We start from the raw sequence: 24,015 nt of genomic DNA, 5'->3' as shown, positions 1-24,015 counted from the left end.
CGAGCATACAGGCAGCATTCATAAAACACGTCCCCTCTTTAAACCGTGACCCCCCGCGAGAGATGTGCTGTCACAAAATATTCAGAGCTGCAGAGAAAACCTCGCTATGGAATATCAAAAGCTCCCATCTGTCCACTTGTCCTCTCACTATAAGCTCAACGTTGCCCCGTTTTTTTTTATGTCAAGGAAAGGGCATGTCTTGCAAGGCCAATAATTCGGTCTGGCTGAAGACACCAGAAAATGAACAGGTCACCCAGGAGTCCCACTGTCTGATGGGTAATAAACCTTGTCATTGAAATGTGAGCAGAATGCAACAGTTCCACTGTGACAGCAATTGGCTGCAGCACAATGAGGGCCAAGGAAAATATTCCGAAAACATACAAGAGAAAGAATTAAAATGCAAACTGCATCCAGCATACTAATATCCCCAGTAAGATAATGCTGTATACCTGTGTAAAACACGGGAGTGCTGACACTATTAGCATTTTTTTTCCTACCAGTTGTGTGGTAGTGCACACAAATAGACTCCCGGTAATGACTGACCTCATCGGCATTCTATGATATGAGTCCCTCTAAAATTACAGCATCAGTTCTAGGAAGGTGATAAGGTCATCCCCAGTTTGTTTGTTTTTGCTGTGTCTCCATATGAAATTTTAAATGTATTATTTTAATGTGTAAGTGTTGGACAAAATAACTGTCATAAATGTCTCAAACTATCCACTTACTGTACCGTCTTAGATGCTATATTGTATTGTATATAACAACATTGGTTCTGGCCTTACCTGGTTCTTCAAATCCAGCTTAGGGCATGGGCGTCCCCCATTGAAAGCTTTCTCTCTGAGCCACTTGGACCTGATCTTCAGTCCGCTGCCGCAGGATGCACTGCAGGGCGACCAGGCAGACCAGTCACTGAGCTTACAGTCTAGGGGGCAGGGGATGTGGCAAACCTCCACAACGTAGCCTGCAAGTGAATATTGGCAGACAGAATGAGAAGGTCTGATTCAGACTTGGTCATCAGCTGCAGTGTGGATCACATTAATGATGTCAGACAGACATGCCACCGGCTTGTTCTTTATGCCAGACCTTAGACTCATTGACTGTGACACCGCAAGCTAATTATCTGACTAATGAGAGGCTCATTCCTATACTCTGCCAAGGCTTTTCACTGGGTTTTGTATAATGCTTTTTGTTTTTGCCATTTAGCTTTATTGGCATTATATACACAACTGTCACAACAATAAGACATAGCAATTAAACATTTCCACGATCTACAAGGAGGCATTGAAATTATGTTTTCACCAATATCACAGTCTTATTTCAGAAGAAATTGATATCTAGATACGAGTCCTGCTCAGGTTTAAAGGGTGTGAAGGGCAATCAGTTATTGTCGCTAAAATGTGTGCAGTTTATTTCTGTCCTACCTGAGTCTGTGCAGAACGTAGGGTTAACCAGATGCCCCTGCTGGTTAATGCAGGCCACGGCTTTGTAGCGCAGACCTTGGCCACACTCCTTTACCTCCCGGTGACTCATCCAACTCTGCAGCGACCCCGGAACGGCAGCATCAGAGAGGATGCAAGCAGACCAGTTCCCATAGGGCTGGGATAAAAACTCATCGCATGGACAAGCCTCCATCTCCTCCAGTGGGTACAATTTCTCGTTTAGGCAAAGCTCCTTCTTTTTGCTGCGACCTGGGTGGAAGATGGACCAAAGAATAGAAAGTTGGGTTGGGTGACAAGAAAAGCTGCATGAATAGGGCTGAAACGTTTCCCCACAATGGAACAGAGACTGAGCTGCTGAATGCATAAATGGGTTTATTGTCTGGTTAAAACAGCAGCTGATAGAAAGCAAAATAAAAAGAAACCTCAAGCAGGAATGGCAACTAAGGAACTAATCAAAAATAAATCTAAATATGAAACACAATGACATATTTTTTTAAATTTATGATCATGCATTCACAATATCAGCACGTGAGCGGACTACATTACCAGTATTGCTACTAACAAAGAGTAAATTAGTTTGTATCAACGTGACTGTGAGTAACAGAGGCACACACAAGTCTTTCACTGCTCGCATATATCCAGCATCTCCACTGTAACCACTGGCTTGTTTTTGGGACTAATGAGATCACTGTTGCAATTTCTTGCGGGAATTATTTCCTCCATTTCCGCTGCTGACTCCACAATGCGCTGGCTTGGTTTAGAAACTGGTATTACCGTTTCATTATTCTTGCCCAGATTTAAGCAGAAACCACAGTTGTCTGCAGAAATATGAAAAAATAGACCAAAGATGGACTAAGGCGGTGTCAGAGGATCTAGCTCGCTATAAAATGTGCCATCATAAGAAAAGCAGTTTAGAGCATTCCATAATGCGCTAACAGGGAGTAGACTGACATTAGCTACTTTCTGCATAACATTTATTCCAGGGCATTTGAACAAAGATGCATTCAAACTGAGACAGAAAGGTCATTAAATTGTCTGCAACCGTGTACTTTTCTGCTGCTAAAAACAGAATTTTGAGAATAAATGTTCTTTTCTCATTTGACTTATCCCACTACAAAACGCTGTAGTCAAATGATAGACTCTTCCTCAATGTACATTATGTGGCTGAAATGGGTGCCAGGATGGATGTGAATCTTTTCATTCACTGGATCGTCGTGCTACATTGTTGCTTATAGTTTGAATTTATTTATTTCAGACATAGCATAAAAAATGATACACCTGTCAGTCAAAAGGGCACCATGATCAGTTAAAAGAAATCACTTATTCTTTTTTGTGGGATGCCTAAGGTACCCCAGGGAACGATTGGTGCTGTCTGCAAGCATATTAAACTTTAATTTTTCTATTTATTTTGAAGTCCCTTAAGGGAATGCTACACACTTCTCATCTGTGTCGGTGAAGGTTGGACCTGAGTAACTGCTCTTCAACGAAATATATAGAATTCTACTTACACATACTATGTAGAAGAACACACAGCACGGACAACAGTATTGCTCTATTCAATTGAAACATAATTTCTGTAATCATGATCTTTTTATGGCATCTCTGTGCAAATGCACCACATTTAGGCACGGCACGTACAGACTCTGTGTGCTGCCACGAAGACCAGAAAGAATAAAACACTACAGCAATACAGTGTTCCCTCACAGTGGAGGAAACGCAGAGAGATCTCTCCCTTGAAAATGTCTTGAATTATTTTTTTCTCCTAATGCACATTTATTCTCTCTTTCTTTTTTTAACCGTAACTTCTCACCAGCACATAGCGCTCGCGGTTTATTGTTAATGATCTCAAGTGCACAGTCTTTGATTCAAGGAGCTGACAATAGTGGAGGAATGGAGAGACAATAGAAACCTACACAGACACTCACACACTGTAATATCATTAGTGATATTCTGTTCGGCTCTTACTTTGTGATTAAGTGCTGTAATTGGCTTTTTGGTATGCCCACCTTCCCTCAATCTGCAACAGTGTGTCTGGTGGGTTAGTGTGTCATCCACCGAGGCTTGTTTTAATTGAGAATGTGGTGCCAAAACGCTTCTGGCACATCGCTTATTTTAGCTGCATTGGAAACTATAAAGAATTGATATTTATCAATGGATATTAGAAGATGGATAGAGAGATGAAAGAAATTGACAGCAGTGAACATTTACGATAAGTCTTATCGACAACCAAGCAGTGAACAAGTCAAACCCCATAGACCCTGATGTTAAAATGCCCAGCTCTAAAGCAGAAATAAACATGTTTACTGTGTAACAGACTTCGGACTGAACAGCACACTATGATGAGGACCTCACAGTGATTTCTCTTTGTTTTATTCCATTACAAAGGTAATGGTGGATTTTGGAATTCTTTTCTACAGAAAGTCTGGTAGTGAGAGACTTCTAGGATGTTCCAAGATGACCTTTTCATCTCCCACCATAGGGGCCAAACTCTGGAAGGAGGGCTTGGGTTTGGCAAGATATTAAGATTTATAGCAAAGACCAAAAGGCTCCTCTCCATCTTCTCACTGACACATGAGCCCAATATGAGGGGTTTGGGCTTCAGTCATAAATTTGTAACATTTCTGAGCTTATTCAACAAATGGACATGACTAAAATGTGCATTTAGTTGTACAAGTAAGTCAAACTGTAACCTGTGCAGCTCAGTGTTCCTGAAGGACTGAGATGTAAACCTGATGAAAGGTTTAAACAAGCGCAAATTACGCCAGTAAATCAAATCAATGAGCCAATTTTTCATTCACATTTTTGATAGCTCACTTAGTCTTGCATTTTACTGCACGTTTATTTTCAGGGTTATTCAATGAGTCTAGTCACAGCAATACAATCATATCCTCTGTCACCAGATTTATTCAATAGTTTGTAGAAATGTTTATGAATATCAGCCATTTAGCTTTCGTGTGCATTCCTTCAAGGCAGCAGATCGTGGTTAGTGCATTGAAAATGTATTACTTCTGATTACTCTAACGTTCCAGTCAAGTCTCTGTGATGCCTCAAAATTTTAAAGAATGCCAATATGAAGAGTAAAAAAGTGTTTGGATCTTAAAAGTTTCTTTCATTTGTTTACAAACGGGCTGATTTTAATTTTTTTTAATTTGCTTCACAACCACTCTTCAGGAATCCTTCGAGTGACATCACGGACCATCTTAAAAACGGTACATGTGAGTATCTCGAAACACCAGCTATAAATCATTTGTCTAAACTGAAAAAAAAGAGATTATGCATGATGAAATTAAAAAATAAACATGATCCGGAAAGTAACACAGCAGCTGGAAGGCGTGTGATCCTGTCAGAAGATGTCACTTTCAACACAAGTAACAGATATAACCTGTCAAGCTGTCCGACAGCTCAGAAAGCTCCCTAATGATTGATCGTCTGCTTTGTATCATCATCATCATAGAATAACAATAGAAAAAACAGATATTGTCTCTTCTCAACACCTATAATTATTGTGCTGTCAGTAAAGGGTTATGGTTAGAAGACACCCTGTCAACACCCCTTCATGTTCTTGTCTATACTAAACAAATAATACATTTGATAAGAGAGCTGGCCTCCCTGCAGGATTTGCATTCAGTTCTGGGAATACAGTGACAATCCATTCTAATCCAAACGGTTGGATTGGAGTTAGATAGTAAAATAGTTTGCAATACCAAATGGTTATAATCCCCTCCAAACTGAGTTGTGTCAAACATTTGAGTCTTTTATATTTTGCCTTGTTGGTGTTTATTCATTAAACCATCTGGAGGCTCCATTAATGTGTGACAAGCAGATGCACCGGGAGCCTTGAACCTGCTATCTTGGGCTGTCAGATGACATAAAATGCTCGCAAGTTATAAATATGTGAATCTTTCCCATTATGACCTTCCCTCCCTCGTGATTTGAAAGTGCCAGCACAGCCTCACAGAGTGGCAGAGATGAAGGTTCATCTGTCTTGGTTAATTGGTTAATATGTTCAATTTATTACAACACCAGACAAGCCGACATGAAATCTTATAAAATATCATATTAACACGAATATAAAGCCACTGCATCTGCATAATAATCCCTCATGTAAAGTAACAAAGAGTCTTGTGATGCAGTACTGTGTGTTTATGTCTTGCTTTACTTGTAAGTGTGTGTGTGTGAGATGCCAAAATGTAGCGTTACTGCACACAGAAAATAATAAAATACCAAAGTTTATCCAGGAATGCACCACTACAAATGAGCAAATCGGCCAAGTAAGGCTGTAACAAGCAAAGCCAAGCAATCTTTACTGACATGGTTATATTTAGGAATCATCGTTTGACACGGCACTACTTTAAAGGAAACTGGACATAACCTGCTGCATTTATATAGTATATTGAACAGATTTCTATGTTTATACAAAATTGCTGTAGAGGTGGTTATTTTCTTGTTTTCTGGTGCAAATGAATCCTGCTGGCCCCCAGAGGAAACAGCCAGTCAACACTTTAATGAATTGCCGTCCCCAGTGAATAAGCAAATTACTATGTAATTGTCACAATTAAAGGAAACACCTTGTGTACTGTAAAATGAAAGTGCTAACGGAATTCCTTGACCTGTTCCAGATGGAGAAGGCACACACACACACATATATATACACACGCACAAAGCCCTGCACAGCAGTTTTGCTAATCCAGCTATACTTGCGCACCCCTATTTGTTTCATGGATTCATCTGGGTGTCCTCAGCCTCCTGAGTGCCCAGTCAGTGAGCAGCCCATCTGTTTCTGAAGTGGGTCTGATTGCAAACATTCCTCACAGAGTGTGAACTCACTGCTGTCACACTGCAATTCACCGACAATCTGTTCAATCCACGCCACTGCTGGTGGTTGATTGAAAAGTGAGAGTGCAACATCACTTCACTTTGACAACCACATTACTGTTGATAGCAACACATAGACCTACAGGCACCACAAACACTCGGTATTTAACTCCCCAATATCCAGTTTGTTTTTATATGCTGCCTTTTAATTAAACACATTTATTTTTCTAAATGAGATTTTTTTAAATAATTGTTGTACTGAATGGTCACATAACAGAGTGCAGATCTCTTTGTGAACAACATTTCCAAGCAGGTGTGGAAATGCAAGTGCCAAGAAAAAGACCTTTAGCTTATACGGTAAGGCCAAGAATGAAGTGACTTTACAAAGACGTCAATAGATAGACAATGGATGACTGATGTGTCCGTTTCCTCCCTTTGATTAGATGAATGCACCCGATTACGGTCTTCATTGATCTTGTACCAGTTTTTAAAATGCTAAAACATGACTGCATTTCTAAACTGTTGATGCCGTCTCAGGTTCCATTTTTCATCTGAAACGTTCAGTTGTAAAATTTAATTAGGCTTGTAAAACACATTATGTTCTTGATATTTCTTGATTGGTTGGTGCATGACGGAAAAGGCTGAACTGGTTCTTAGGAATGCTTGTTAAATTTTTAGTGTAATAACTGAAAATATATTCTGTCATCTGACTGTGTGCTTCACGCCAGCAAAACAGCTCTTCCTCCTCCTGCCCTATCAGCTCACCTCTGTGTTTCCTGCCATCTTGTTTTTATCATTCATATACTGTATTATTCACTGCACATCTATTCTTACCGCTCTTTTCTCCTATCTCTTACTACCATTGTGTATATTTTGCACACAACTTTATTTGATTCAGTGTCTGGTTGTTTGTGGATGTTCAATACAGATTTTTCTTTTTCTTATTTTTAACCTTTTGTTGATTGTGCTGCTCTAACATATCATTTTCCCCCATGGGATCAATAAAGTCTATCTGTCCAGAGATTGCAGCTAAGCTGAAACCTCAAGGGCTGAAAAATGAAGCCAGTGCTTTAGTGTAGAAACCTGCAGGCTCTCTCATGGCTTTTTGGAGGATCCCAAAGTGAGTCAATTCCCATAGACCCGCTTGTTAATCTGGCCCAGACAAAAATGACTGTTATTCATTTTCTGTTAATACTGTGCAGGTTAGGTGGGTTTTTAAATAATTCACCTATTTAATTCATATCAAGGTTTATAGATTATGCATAATTAAAGACGTATTCACGCTGCATGACAGATGGGTGCCGTGACAGGTCGCTAGCTGTTTGCCTCGGCATTGCCCGCTCACCTCAGCTCAACTCACGCTCCGTGATGTACCCCATTTTTAGATTAGCTGAGAGTTAAACAGTTAGCTAGGAACTGCCAAGATGGGGACGGCTGGTACTACCCACACTGAGCTTCAAAACTGCTCTTCAAGGATGCTATGGTCAAGGAGGGTTCGTCTTTCTTTATATACAGTCAGTGGTTGTTAGATAACTAAACATTCCCTGAAAGTTAACATTACTAGACAGCTTGACTGATATTATTATTATTATACTTTATGTTGTCACATATATAACAGAATTGCAACACATACAGCACGTGTTACATGGTGAATGTCCTAAACAGTTAAGTCATGTCATGAACAGACAAGTCTAACCGTTTTATTTGTTGTCTGCCTCCTCTCCTCTATTAAAATGCATGACAGTAAAACCCATGTCCCATGACAGAGGTGTATAATAAATCCTACAATCCTCCACTGTTACCCTCCAGCTGGTATAAACCTTTTTTTTTTACCCTATGCTTCTTGGAAATTTGAGTGAATTTTGCCAGAATGGACTTTAAGCATTTGGCAATATAGGATTTAATAAAATGAAATAAAATGAAAATTTAACCTGACAATGGAAAAAAAAAAAACCTTTGAAATCATAAAACATCCATAAACACAAGAGCCAAGATAAAATTGAACCATAAAATAAAAAAAGTAATAAATTCAGTTCAAGATAGTAAATTGACCATTAGAACTATAGCATCTCTGTAAAAAGCCAGTCCTGAATGATACACATGGGGTACTTAAAAGCTTATTCTGACAAAAAAGAGAGTTAGAGCAATTGTGAATGTCTCAGGAACAATGTTGGATAGTGCAGCAAAACCATTTATCTACAGTTAAGCTCCTATATACACACAGAAACTCCACTGCCTGATCTGTGGGGGAAATAATTCACAGAACTTCACGTTTCAGTGGCCATACAACATCCAGCTCGCTGCTGGAGAACGTAGCTATAGCTACAACTCAACACTTGCCAATAAAATGTTGGCAAAAACATTTATGCTTGTATCATTTTCTAAAACGTTTCCTCCGCACAAGTTAAGTTGTCCTTTATTTTGACAACCCGCTGAACTGGGTTGTGGCAGCAGAAATGTGTATCATTTAAACATCAACAAATTATGACCATATAATATGCGAGTATAATTAATATAAACAAACTAAAAGCTTGTCACTCACTGTCTTTCTTAGAAAACCCGTATTCAGAGCTTTTGACAAAAAGTGACATTATAATTACGGAGGAAGCAGCCATGTTTACTGAAAATACGACGTGATTTTTTGTGTGTTGCTGATGTAGGAAAGAAGCTTCCATTCTTCACAGGCATCATCATATCTATATCAGTTAAAGATGATATGTGAGGGATCTTTGCCAGCATCTGTACAAGCCATGACGACACTCTCCAATGTTGCTAGCCATGAGCACTAAATATACACATTGATAAGCCTCATCCACAACCAGCCAACTAAAAAGAACATAAGATGATACTGTCTACTGCTATTCAGCGTTCAAATAGACTCTCCATGAGGAGGTAGCGGTATACAGATGCATTCTGATCCAAAATAGGTCAAATATATTCACAGCAATAGGCAATTTAGACTCACAAGGTCACCTTATTTGAACATCTTTAGACTTCAGGGAACTGGAACACCTGCAGCAAATCCACCCAGAATGAAAATGCTAATTCCTCACATAAAGGCACCCTGTGAGCTCAGATTTACAATATTACTGCTTTAAAATAACAGTACAGAGCCGTCCATATTACCCCAATGGAATTATGAAATGCCCCATACTGTTTTGTGTGAGAAATTTTAAGTCAGGGGTGTAACATCAAATCTGCTAAGTACAGAGACGATCATGCGCGAGTGCATTAGTACACTGTTTGTGTGCAGGAGGCGAGCTGACAAAGCCTTAAACAGTGGGCATGGCTGCTCATTTTATGTCTTCCTACTTTCAAGCCCAGCCAGTGTTTGAATACAATGTTGTAATGGGTAACAAGTGGCATAGCACACGGGAGGTTGTTAAATCATAATGGTACACCAATTATATTTGCAAAACTCAGAAATGCCCGTAATAATGGGATTTATTCAAGCTGAACAATTATATATTTTTTTGCCACTGTTCAGGCTACTTTACATGAATTTGTAAAACGTGCTTTGTGTTCACGTTGTTGTGTACAGTAACAGTACTGGGAAATGTTCCCTGTATGTAGCTGCCTTTAATTCTGCCAGTCCACAGACATATGCTGGCTTTAGTTGATAGGGGTGGATGTTTCTTAGTTCTCGCCACTTCCGGGAAATCTAAGAGCCATGCATTAAAACGAAACAGCATTTTCTAAAAGAGCCTTTTGGACCTTCAACATGACTTTCGGTCTGGATACACAGAATATACTGTAATATGGCTCAAGGAGGTTTTACAGCACAGCTGGTTTATATAAGTACTGGCCCTGGTTTGCTGCCAACTTCCTTAACCACAGACTAGAGCTTGAACCCTACAGTGAGTTCACTTTTTTCTGACAGAATACAAGTTAGCAAGTGGTAAAGTTGGCATAAAAGTCTTGAAATAGTGACCTATTACAAACCAACTCTTCCAATAGAAACCCACCACAAAGCTAAGGATGATTTCATGTGTTGGACTCTTAGAGCATTATAGAAGGAGACAGGGTATGTTTACTACAACCCCTCCGGCATCAGATAAAATATTCATGAAGACAAATAGTATCCAGCCTGGTCTGCAACCACAGCATGTAATTCCAATTTTGCCATCTGCACTGAAATAAGGGATTACAGACTGTGAGAGACCTAATTTAGACCTGACATAACGCTGCTAGGAAGTTACAGTAACAGAACCAGAATGAGAAATGAGGCTATATTAGATTGTGGCGTGTCAAAGAATATGCTTTTCAGCACACAAAGAATATGCAGCAATTAACAGTGTTATAAATGAACAAATAAATCCTTTCAGCTTTGGTATGTATCAGATCTGTGCTGGTAAATGTTACATGAAATATCCATGAGCTCACCCTCTACAGTCAGACACGATAAAAGCTTTCATCTATTCTGCTTCCATGTATCGCCAGAATAACCTCCACCCATGTCAAGGAAAGCGTGCAACAATAATTTGAGAAGATTCTCCCACTGTTCCACTGTTAGTCAAGATGAAACCGTTGCCTTGAATGACATTTGTGTCCCACAGTCTGTAAATAAAAGTGAGTCTTTACCTGTGAGTGAGCGCTTGCGACTTCGGGAGCTGCCGCATCCAGCACATTCAGAGAACTTCGACCATGCAGTTAGAGCGCAGTCGTCCTTGCAAGCCACCCGGCACTCTCTGCTCTGAGGGGGCAAGGGGCCAGCCCATCGCAGGCACTCTGTCACGTTGGCCGACTCTCCACTCTCTCCAACACAACTGACTCCTGCGAACCACAAGGGGAGGTAAGGATGTCACTACAACGCTGAATCCCTGGTATTGCAAATGACAAATGTAAAATGTGAAAACAGTTATTTTCAATGTCATTTGTTCTTGAATAATCCCGATTTAATCAAAAAATATTGTTTATATTCACAACTGTTTGTTTGAATGAGCTTACTGTGTCAATAGTCAGACAGACCTCTACAGATTATTCTCGTGCAGCTATCATGTAAAGAAATGCTAATTCAACCTTCAAGCACAACGTCTTTATCCGGCTTCTTTAGATAACTATGATTTATGGACTAAAAACAATAACAGCTCATCATGAAATCTAAACCAATTTGACAGAATGATTTATATACCGTCTAATCAAATTATCAGTATATGATCAGGGAAACGGAAAGGCATACCAATTTAGTAGTCGAGCTGCAATACAAGCCTTGGATGTGCTACGGATATTTGCTCAGAGCAAACACTACTTTTTATGCAACAAAATGAGAATATTAATAATAAATAAATAAACCTTACAGGCACAGACACAACTGGCTCTTACAAAGGCCAAGAGCAAAAGGCAAGATCAGCAGGAGAGATGAGAATGAGTAAAAAGAAAATCTGACCTGCATTTATCTGTACTGTTCTTATTCATAACTGTTAACTCTGATGTTAGCAGGTCTAATATTTGTTGTTCATCGTCTTAGTTTCATGTGTGAGCAAGTCAGTGCGTGGACACCATTGCTATATTTCATGGTTAGCCACCTTTTTCACAACTTTCTGCTCTATTTCCACAGTTAGCAAAACCAGGCAGGCCACGTTTGTCTTGCTTGTATGGCAGGGAGGTGTGTTCGTTTTATAACTTGTGCAACTCTTAGGGGCAGTCAGCAGATACACCTGCAGCTCATTTTACAATAACAGGCTCTGCCTTGTGGTGCAATCTGGTACTGCAGCAAATCTACATTAAGTTTTCTGCACCATGAACCGTTAAGCTCCACAAGTCAGTAGCATGGATAGAAACAACCAAACATGTACTTGATGCTGAGCGTGGGCCATGCTTCTAGTTTTATTAAAACAAACTTTCAAGCACAGCGATTTCCTAACACGCAATTCAAAATCATTATTTATTTTATAGTTTAAGTAAAAATAAAAGAGCAAAATAAAAGTAGAGTCTGGGGCATCATGTTGGATGGCAGTGTGCAGCCTAAACAATCAGTAACTCCATAAAGTATTTATGTTGATTAATATCCTAGTACAATAAACACCACACATATTTCAATTTAATGTAATTAAACACAATCATGTATGCAAATGAGGGCTGAGTTAAATGGCGCATCAGTAAGAAAATATTCACACAAGTATATTAAGATCATGCATATTTTATAGCAAGTTAGTTATACCCCTGTCAGAGAGACCCTTGTTAATATGCAAATATATGCGCAAAGGTGCTCCAAAACCAAATCATCTAATCTGCGGAGGGAGCATGAGCTGGAAGACGGACATATTCACGAGTTACTGTTTGCGAGACATGATTCTCACCAGAACGTGACTTTTTCCAGCACATTTCACGTGTCAAAGTGACGAAAAAGCAGCAGACTGAATGAGTGTTGCAGGATTTGAATAGGGACATTATAAATTTTGTGTCCCTAGTAGCAACATTTAATGCAAACGCCCTGCAGATAAAAACATTTGAATTACAATGATCAACGGAGCCACAGGGTGGAAAGGAATATTTTTCTTTTTACCCTTTCCAGCACTTGATATTTCAGTCTGCATGGTACTTGGCACGGAGGATTATGGCAAGAATAATTTAGTGATTTTGCACAATTGCTCAGTCCTGAGAAGCAACATAAACGAAGGATATCAAAAATAGTACCAAATGTAATGCAAGTTTATTTAAGAAATTAAACAAAAAGCTAAATTTTCCGGCTGAGGTGAGAGAGGGAGGGACGTTTGTCAGCTGCTGCTCAATGTACAGGAGTAGTTGAATGGACTGAGAACAGATGTGAACATTATTACACTGCAATGTTCAAATTTGCCATTCTGTCATGGAAATTATTTAAATAATGCAACGTTTCCAGTGAGGAAAACTTCTCCTCCCCCCAGCACCTCATTGTCTTTGAGGATCTACAAACATGCCTTTAATCCATTGTATTGATTTCTATTTGACTTTTAAATTTTGCCCTCTGACAGAAACTGTGTGGTTTCTATGTGTCTGCTGTGAATGCGTGGGGTGGTCATTTACATACATCATGTACAAGGTCTCCACACAGGCAGTGCACGGATGATAGCTATTGTTTAGGCACATTTATGTAACCATCATATTATTCATAATGTATGTGTATAGGTTACAATGAACCTAATTCTTATTCAAATAAACAGTGTGGGAAAAACTACTAGCGAACAACAGCAGCTACTGAATTAGTCTAAGTGTCATCACTGCGGGGATGATTGTATGTCTCTGTTGACATTTACCTGTATTCCTGTCCATTTACCTTGAACGGTTTCATCTCTTAGCCAACCTATTCCACCAGTCACAACCCCATTCTGTCATCCCCAGCGGCTTTTATTAGCAGAGCCACGCACTGCAAGTAATGACATTCTGATTTCGAACTGCAGGGGCATCCATTTTTAACATATTTTATTTCAGTGTCTGGTTGCCTTAGCACCATTTGCGTGGCCTTTCACTTCACCTGCTCTCACAAATGCTAACATCTCTGTCGCGTTGCCTTCATAAAAGGTAGGCATCGTCTTTGATTATACAGTTGCTGATGAAGGTTAACATTTTTACGCGGCGTGTCACACTCCACATTTTTTTAAATCTTAATGTTGTGGACCTCGGAGGTGAAAGGACATTCTTTAAAAATGCGATTGAGTATCCACTCAAGCAGGACTCAGAGATCAAGTTTCCTCTATCCTTCATTTCAATGCACATAACACCCTAACCACCCACTATCAAATGTGACCTTTATGTTATTTCCGTCATACATACTATTTATATAATGTTCTTTCACATAATGTTCATCATGGCCATTAAGTGACATCTTTTCTGAAGTAGAAGATCATCAGCATGACTCATGTTCCTTTTAATCATTCCTCAAAACCGTTCTGAGGGAAGAATATAACACATCCAACTGGTTATTAGACGTAATTTGGCTGAATATAGACAGCGTAGTGTATTAAGTGTGAACTGCATTAGCTAATTGCTTACTCAACTTCACAGGTTTCCCCAGTTATTCAAAACGATTAGACTTCATCTTCTCCAAAGTTTTTCCATTTAGTAGTGCCTGGTATCTGTGGGGTCTATCTGGTGTGACAGGCCAGTGTATGTATTGCAGCCTTCACCTCATTCTACACTAGAAATTAGCATTCACTCAACATGCAGCCTTGCGTCCAGCTCGGTGGGATGCATGGAAGCATCTATTCAAGCCAAGAACATATTGGCTGAGTAAACCTCAAATCCCATCACATGTTTGTTGCTGACTTTGTCTATCATTCTAATCTCACAGTACGGGCCCAAGCCACGGTTTACTGTAAGGTTTTTGTTTTTTGTTTTTTCAGAAAATCCCTTCAAAATATTCTTAAATTGTGTTTGTATATCTGGTCATCACTTGCCATGTACTGATTTCCCCACGGCTACACAGTATTGAATTTGTACTTAAAAGTTTTCAACAAGAACTTCTGTACAGTAGTTCTCCCACTGGAGATAACTGACAGCCAAAAGGCTGCTAACCACAAGAAAATAAAAGAGGACTCTACATTAATTGTGTTTCTGGTGTTACCCCTCAGTTAGTGTCAGTTCAGGCACCAGTGATATTGAAAATAAAAGCAGAGTTTACAGTCAGCCCAAAGTTCCCTATACTACATACAGAAAAGATTTGATACATTTACATCGACCACAAATGCGAAGTCACAGGAACATGCATGAACGTGCATGGGAATCAGATGCAAATGTGCACTAGCCGCCACAAATAAAGGCAAAATTGAGGTGAAAATGTTGAGTTTCCGGTAGGTTTTGAACTGTGTCTGGCTGAGCTCTGACGCACAGGAGCAGATGCTTATTATAAAAGTAAATGTCAGAACAGTCAGACTAGAAACACTACCATTCGCTGTTGGTGCCAACAGGACAGAAACACATAATTATACCCTAAAGTACAGTGCTGCTCTGCAGGTCTAAAACAATGCGTTAAGACTTTATGAGCATGAGTATTTACACCGTTTAAAACAATAAACCTCATGTATCCCTGTTTTACATCCTTTTTCTATTTTGCATATATCATTTATAAATGTTTTATACTCATACTAAAGAGTTATTTAAACACTTAATTGCATTTTATGAATTAAATAACATGTTAATATACTGCATAAGACAATTTATGAATTATTTAATGGTGTGTTAATAATTATCTTATATCCAGTGTTTTATAGCAAGCTACAACAGACTGATATGTGTCAATCAATGACCATTCTTCTTCACCGGAGCCTGGTGGGTTACTACAGACACTGTTTAATTTCCCCAAACACACCGTATGCTGATTAAGTCCATCTGCCAGTCTGTGGCTTCTCTGTGATTAATATATTCCTGAGAAGGTTTGTTTCACTCTTCTCTGTTTTTTATTACAACTTCAAATGGAAGCTATAAGGATGCCCCTCTGCCTTTCAAAACTCACCATATTTGAGTGTGATCTCATGAGTAAAATATGCCCTAAAGCACAGTAATTAAACATTTCAACAGAAATAGGATCATAAAAAGACCTTTAACGACTCATCCCAGACAGACTACCGTGTTGAATTTTGAAAGTCAGCTCTAATTGCAACTAAGATTCAAAATGTCACCATTAAATGAAAATATCCACCTGGCATATTTGTAAACTCAGAGCTAGATCAGAACTAGAATTCACAAGTTTAAAACTTCTGTTTTCTAAATTTTTGCACAGCACGAGTTTGTCATAACTAATTCACCAGTGAGACACAGCCTGCTACTGCATGAAGAAAAGCAGTGGGAAGCAGCAACAGCCTGCTTATATTTTACACTGAACCAGGATGAATTACTAACATGCTAATGCTGCAACAGGCTTGTTCAAATCCACTCTCTCAGTGAGGATAAATGTTTGAAGTAATACCTTCTCATCTCGCACACTCTTCCCACAGGATATGAGCTCATGCTCTACAATGAATAGTGGGTGCACTGGAAGGGACACAGTGTTGAATATTATAAGCTCAACTGGAAGTTATTTTAAGGAAGTCTAACAGTAAGAACTGTTGCAATGGGGAAAAGGAAAATGAATAAAACATAAAATGTTATTATTTTATGTACAATACAAGAATAAATACACAGACACCATAAATAAGGAGTAAATCTGTATGCAGCTGTAACTATGTTGTACCCAACGCTGAGTGTTCATATAGGGGTTAATGAATAAAACAGGTGAATCATATGGTAATTTACTGCTCTGGAATCTGCAATATTCTTATTCTTTGTATCAATGGCACCCTTTCCAATTATTACACACCAATTTGACATTTATGTGTCCTTTTCCTTGAACTTCAGCCATCTACCGACGGTTATATTCTTTGTTGTTTAAAATCTACATACTGCGTTCCTACCATTTGCAGATTCCACACTCACACTTGAGTTTTTGAAATGTCACAGGTATTTAACTTAGCCATTTTCTAATCATATTCAAATAGAAAGCTCTAAAGGTCAACGAGGCTTGCACTTAACCTGGTAACACTGCAAACACTTTTCCCATCCTCATCGAAAAGTCGAAGAAATTCACTTGAGAAATGGCAGTCATAATTATACTGCAGAGTGATAGTGAGCAGCGCTGAGAGCACAGCTGCTTGAAAGTTCTCAAGGTGGCGGCGTACGCCACTGAAAACGTCAGTAGGACCCCGTGAGTAAATTAGATTGAACAGCCAGTTTGTGGGATTTATTGGGACGTTCGCTCGCCTATAAACGAGTGCAAAACGATCCAATTAACACCCTGGCTTTGTAACGATTTGAGCCAATGGCGTCGTTTTCACAACTCCGCTGAGAGGAGTGGAGCTTCACAAAGGACATTGCACCGTTAAAACACACAATCACAGTGTCCAATGAATTAGAGGTGGTAATCACATACTGTTCAAGAATCAAAAGATCCAGATCATCAATGTATTTCTCATGTCGTTGTTGTCATAGTATGGCATACAGTATCCGTTACAGGCTTTCATTTCCTGTACAACACTACAATATACAGTATAACAAATATACTGTATGTCCTATCCAAAAAGAATAGAACAATGCAACTCACCTCATTCTACATTATGTGTATAAATACAGTACATATTGGGGAGCTGAGGTTTATATATGCATCATTTTACAACATTTTTGTAATGCTGATAATAAAATGTGCCCTACATGTGAAATAATATAGCCTACCCCAAATGAAATCACATTTAGCTGCCCATTTTTGTAATAAAATAACAGAAAACTCGTTGAATAAATTTGTAATATTTTATTATTATTAAAAGGCTGTGATACGTGTGCATGCTTGTAAATTAGGCAAGAAGGAGAAGGCTAATGTGAGCAGTCTGACAGTCTGACAGTGTGACAGTCTGCCCTGCTTGTGATATAATGTTGATGCAAGATTTGATTGACAGTTTCAAAAAGCAAGCACATTGTGAGAAAAACTAGGAGGCGCTGCGATGCAACCTAAAAATAACAAATGCAATTTTCCTTCTTTTGATTTGATCATTTTCATTCCCAAGATGTGGGGAATTAAATTTATTTTTGGCTAAAATGCACAGCATGCTTTCTAAAGTAGGCATTCATAATAATGCCTGTTAGCTTCATTTAAAACTGTAATTAGTAAAAAGGCTTGTTTTCGTGAATTGGAAAATCATTTCTAATTATATCTTTGCTCTTTTCGTGTCACTTTGTAAGATGACTCTGGTTATTTCAGAGATAATTTGTGAAACTTACAGAGTCACACTTTTGAATTTTATTATTGGAGTTCTCTGTTTGTACTGTACAGTGCGGCTGATTATTTCTTTCAGCCTGCTGCGAGGACGTGCCGGTGACCATCTGACTCATTACATACATTAATAAGAAACCAGCTCTGTGACGAGATAATCAAGACGACACACAGAAAGGTTTCTCTCATTACATTCGCTGAACAAATTGCCTCCTTCCTTAATGTTTCCATCACTTGCTTGTTAACGAAGCAGTTCTGAAGGGGCTATTAGGTCTCATTAAATAGGGACAGTAAATAGATGGAAGAACAAAACTTAAAATAGGCGATATAGCAGTAGCTGTCTGGAGTATAGAAAGTGTAAAGAATTCTATAGCACTTACCTCTCGTTTCCAAGCCATTTCCACAGGCTTCTCCTGGTCCAGATAATCCACGCCTCACAGAATCGGGAACCAGAGTACAACTGTGCCACTTGTGTGTCCTCCAGCTAAACGGAAACGCAAAGCCAGAGAGACCCTACTCAGTATTATAGCAGCTTCGAAAGATAAATCGATCCTGTTCACATACTTTTTTTAGTTTGTAACTGGTGTTCTCGTTCATGTGTTTTTAATGAAGCTAAAAATAATATGCCATTAAATGAAGGCCACTAAAATGCCAGCTGGGTTGGTGCTTGTTGAGGATAATGCTGGAAACATGAATTAATGTTACAAGTTGTGTTGTTGTAAACTGCTTGAATGTCCTTTCAAACTGAATGTCATGTCATGTCATATGGGTACTCTCTATTGATTTAAAGGGCAGATTGAGATGTACTAGGCCTTAAATTAGATTGTGGTGATTATAAAGTCACACTAGAACTCTCAACTGAATTTCTAAGAGCATTTACATAATTCTATATACTTGTAATGTACAGAATTAGCAGTGAGATAGTGGTGATTGGCTTCCTTGACTTTAAAAGATGGGTAGAGATTGAGACACTATGGAGGTTGACTGTTTTTCAGTACAATCGGTTGCTTTACAATTAAAGTAAAACACTTATTTTAAATACTTTAACTCAGACTAATGTTTTTTTTTAATTAAATGACTCGTTTACATTATATATGTAATTTCCTAATGTAATATTGTTTTAACTGATTTGCATAATCTGTTTGTAATTTAAACAATTCTAACAGGCTTTTATTTTGCAACTAATTAGGACCTAATTTTCATGGTTTGTATTGTTAAAAACAGGGAATGTCATATAGAGGGAAAAGAAAGAAAAGAAAAACTATAAGAATGTCTGTCAGCGACATCTAAACTGTAAAGCAAAAAATCCTGTTGCCGGTCATAGTAAACAGTGTTTGTTTGTTTTTTCCAAATACTGTATATGAATCATTACTTAACTATAGTTTGAATCTGTAACCCTAACCTAATTAGTATTAGTTGTGGCTTCTCAAATAAATAGCGTTAACATCTTAACAGCTATCTAAATAAAACTAATAATCTACTTTTAGAACTGCTACTGCCCAGTTAGGACCCGCAACTAGGCTTAGGAGGCCTGCCAAGCTTCCAGGACAAGGGAAAATACTAAAAAGGTGTGAAAAAGAAATGAGCAGACAGTAGATATCCTCAAAGTTTAGAGAGAGTTCCAAATTGTTTGCTTTTCCAAAGCCAAAAAGGCAAGAAGAGAGATGGTGGATTAAACTGTTTGGACGACCTGACACACAACTGAATCTTTTCATAGTCAGACTGTACATAAATAAGCAGTCTATGAACAAAACTAACTTAAGTTTGACTTAAGCTTTGTCAGCAAATGACTAAAACATAATTTTGATCATGTAAAACAATATATTAACCAGTCTTATGGGACAAGAACATCGAGTTGCCTGTAAATGTCTGCAGGGTGGCTGAGAGAGCTCACTGCACTGCACCTTAAGAGAACACATGCAAACAGAAAAAACACAAGCAAAGTAAGATCATCAGCTTGACAACACACATGTTGTAAATACTCAGCACCATCATATACATACGCAATTCATTTTGCAGCATGTTTCTGTATTCGCTGGTGTTATGAGTATGTGCGGCGCACGTGCTGTCAAATTGATCAGGACATTTTCTTAATATGCTTGCGTTTTCTTGAGGTGCGGTTTAGGTCGCTAAACTTCCCCATTATTGATGAATGGGGGGGGGATGTATATGTGTTTGTATATAACTCAATCATTTAAATTATACTGAAACATTTTCTACATTAAGTGGCAAATATATTCTCAATCTAACTCTCAAATGCACAGTATACTGTAGCCCTTCCGTCTCCTTCTCTCTGATATTGCACAAGTATTATTGCAGCAATTATACAGCTCTAAATGGTGTGTATGAAAGCTTTGCAAGTGTGGCAACAGCCAGCTGGGAGTGGGACTTAGTGAAGAGTTAGTTTACATCATTAAGTGCAATGTGCAGCCATGCATTAGAAACACTGCATGTTGACTAGTATGAGAGTACTATACGTACTGAGCTTTACCTTCCAAGTTTATCTTTAACATTCTGATTGACATTTTTATTTCATTGAAATCCTATCAATGTATTCTTATTACTTTAACCTTGTACTACTAAATCTTTGTACAGTACAAGGTTACTAGGATCTTCTAAGCTCTCAGCTCAGTTACACATCTCAAGTATTTCACAGCATTAACACACCCTTTTGACACTGGGTATTCAAAAATAGGCCACACTTATACTTCTCACCTTGTGCTATTATATAGCAGAAAGATTAAGTTAACGTCAGAAAGAAATTAGAGGTGTTCATTATAAATAGTGCTTTACCTATACACTGGACATACACGGGATGATTCACACTCTCTCTCTTCGTACAGCGTGTCAGGACATTCTTGACCTCCATTAGCAGACTTCTGAATGATGGTCCTGTATCGAGACTGCGTGGCGGCGGTCGCATTTTCTGTCGAACATGAAACACAATCTTCACAAAAAGGCCGCGTTCACTGGCAGATTATTTGCAGAGGTGAATTTAAGTGAACAACTTCAGGGAGGAAGAGAACGTGAAACGATACCGAGACAAACGGCCGACATATGTCTGGGAAACCAAGCAAATGAAGGCTCGATATCACCAGCGCGGTCTAATACGTCAAAGAGACGGCTAAAAAACAAGTGGTCTCAGAATTGATCTGGTCTTGATTAGCGTGCCCTTGCGGGTGTGATGTCCTCCACTTCACTGCAGTCTGCTTTCGGACACACCACGCTATAATGGCTTCATTTGGCTCCTGATCCGAGGCTCATTACACAACACTAATTACTAAACATTGAAAATGGTGCAATTAAGAAAGTGATTACATCATCAACAGACCCGGTGGACTACAGCATATTTACAGAGATGAGAGGCCTGCTCAGTTCTTCTGAAAACAATCACACACTTTCTGATTTCCAAGACACGACAGTACACATATTGAAAGCCATTAAATATTCATTTTCCTCTTGATGTGTCAGCTTAATGCAATGGACAGTTAAGACTGTCATTTGCAATTAAAGGTAATCAGTGACTACACTGAACACATTTCAAATGGCAACTTGTATATTCTTAAATGGCACTGAAGCTAACTGCACCTCACACTATTACCAGATTGAAACCTTGTTTTGAATGGTTTGAAAACAGTTGGAACTGACAAAATTGTTTACTGTACATACAAGTGGTTAGAAGGCACTTCATCTAAATTCAAGTTTCTTATTAGAAATAAAGACGAAATGTAACTTTTTAGATCTTATACGTAATACAAGTATTGTTTTAAGACAAAGACATACAGTCTTTGAATCTGTAATGTGTGCATTTTTGTTTTGACTGATACAACTACACATTAATACACTGTGGCCCATAAAGTTGGAATAAAATATTTTTTACTTGACTTCCTTTATCTGACAATGTGACTAAATCTTGATAGAAGAGTGTATATCGTCTCACAACTTTATTGATCAGTCTCTTCCAAACATATAACTGATGTGTATGAATGGGAATAAACAGAGGACTGTGTCCGAAAACAAAATTATTCCAACTTTATCGGCAACATTTGTAACATTAACATTTGCTATCCTGATACCACTTGAATAACTGCACTCATACAGTTGCAATCGCAAAACAGATCTGCAAATATTGCTCCCAGCGCTACTTTACAGCAACAAAACTATCATGTCTCATTACCTGCGCAGCTGGGCGGTTCCAGTAGTTAGCAATAATGCATCTATAAGCTGACTGTTAATGAAGGTGTTTCGGCTCAATGCTGCAAATATGTTGGCATTCAGATGTAAAATAAGCGGATATTTTAAACATTCCACCTTGACTTACTACCACCTGGAAGACATTCGGGCGAAGCTCAATAATGTCTATAAAAAGAGTCCATGCTAGTATCCCAGTAGCAAAATGCTATACTCTCTTTTTGAGCAAAAGCTGGTTCTGGGAATCTTTGAGTCTCAATGAGTTCCCGAATAATCTCACTGCTCACTAGTGGACACGTCTGTAGAACGGACTGTTCTGAGTCTGTTCTAATCAAGAAAATGTATTTTCTGTTACCCAGCAAAGGACCATAGCATCAAAAAAATGTAGGAAACCAAGAACTTAGCCAGACAAAAAGTGGTATCATGCATCTTTGCAGTGTGCCCTTTTAAAAATACCTTGATCAGAATATCCAGAAAATACTTAAAATGTTGTGAAGCTATTTGTCAAGCATTTCTAAATTAAGATCAAGGAAACCGATGCAATGAGCTACCTGGAAGGCAGGTTGATGGACAGGCTGTCCACTCGCTGAAGGGTGTCACAATGCAGTCCTTCTTGCAGGGAAGCAAGCAGGGTCGGACACTTTCTGGTCGAGAGGAATCTGAACACCTAAACACACAGACAAACGGTGGTCTTAAATTCTCTTCATCCCCCAGGCGGTGAATGATAAACGTCCTGCGTCTCAGTGGTAAGAGGACAGTGAAACAACTGCCCTGTCCTTGACACCACACATCTCCCAACAGAACACATGATTGATTACATGTGCCCCTGTCTGCACGCTCAGGCAAAAGGTGGACAGATAAAGAAATTTACTGTATTGTCACAGATTCAGTGGCTTCCCTTGGGTACAAACATTGCCCTGAAAAAAAAATATAAAATACCTACATTATACCTTTTTCAATTTTATATCCCAGTTATGGTTAAGCTGCAGCAATCAATATATATATTTATATTTTTCCACAATTGGGCAAATGTGAAAGGCGCTGCTCATCGTGACAAGTCACTGAAAACTTCTCCTCAGTCTTTTTTGATTTCTAGCACACAATCTTGGTTCTCATCACCTGGGAGCCGCAGGGGAAAACAACAACATCCAGGTGTGTGCATTTATCTTCCTATGTGCATGCACAGAGCACCCACGGTAGTCTTTTATTGCCACAGAGGAGAGTGAGAGAGTGTTAGGAGGAAAATCAATCAAAACATGGCTGCTAATTAAAGATGAAAAAAGTGAGGACGTGCAAGGAGTTATTTCCTGTGAGGCAACAGACACAATTACCAGGTTTTAAAGAGTATCTCACTGACTTTTAAAAATGTACTTCTCTAAAAAAGAAAATGATCATGGATTTCTTCTCCATTTAGGCTAGTATATATCTTGTGTAACATATCAGTAACAACCCCTTGGCTGCGTTGTATTTTGTGCGCTGTGCAACCTTGAAGTGGTGCGGATTAACGCAGCTATGTAAAATCAAATAAGACATACACTTTGATGTCTTCATCAACCAGCAGCCAGCAGCCCCTCCTCAACACACAAACACGCAGGCACACACAGACTTCTAAATTTCATTCCCGATCGAGTGACTTCCTTTGGCCGACAACCAGATCCAGGTCTCACTAGAGACCCAGCATGGAGCCACATCCTACTGACTGCAGAAAGCCAGCATGCACAGGAATGAGATCAAAGTATGCCAAAGCATAAGGAGGCAAGATACATAAAAACCCATCCTTCCCCTGCTTTATGCCTGATCTTCTCTCTCCGTCTTTGCAGGGATGTATGCCAGAGGGCATGGCAGCGCAAAAGA

The 24,015-nt window shown here is 38.9% G+C and overlaps 1 protein-coding gene across 1 annotated transcript in view; it reads right to left on the bottom strand.

Moving 5' to 3' along the window:
- The window catches only part of thsd7ba (thrombospondin, type I, domain containing 7Ba), a 125,052-nt gene that overhangs the window by 35,314 nt on the left and 65,723 nt on the right, over positions 1 to 24,015 (bottom strand). Inside the window, exons 9-14 of the mRNA XM_084545149.1 lie at positions 22,713 to 22,828; positions 20,764 to 20,896; positions 18,351 to 18,454; positions 10,836 to 11,027; positions 1,422 to 1,688; positions 783 to 961 (exon numbers count right to left, since the gene is read on the bottom strand). Coding sequence (XP_084401275.1) covers positions 783 to 961; positions 1,422 to 1,688; positions 10,836 to 11,027; positions 18,351 to 18,454; positions 20,764 to 20,896; positions 22,713 to 22,828 — 991 coding nt within the window. The remainder of the gene's footprint in view (positions 1 to 782; positions 962 to 1,421; positions 1,689 to 10,835; positions 11,028 to 18,350; positions 18,455 to 20,763; positions 20,897 to 22,712; positions 22,829 to 24,015) is intronic.

Source organism: Chelon labrosus, assembly GCF_963514085.1.
Source record: "Chelon labrosus genome assembly, chromosome: 5".
Lineage (NCBI taxonomy): Eukaryota > Metazoa > Chordata > Actinopteri > Mugiliformes > Mugilidae > Chelon > Chelon labrosus.
Note: the sequence above shows the minus strand (reverse complement) of the source record. Positions and strands in the feature narration are given on the sequence as shown.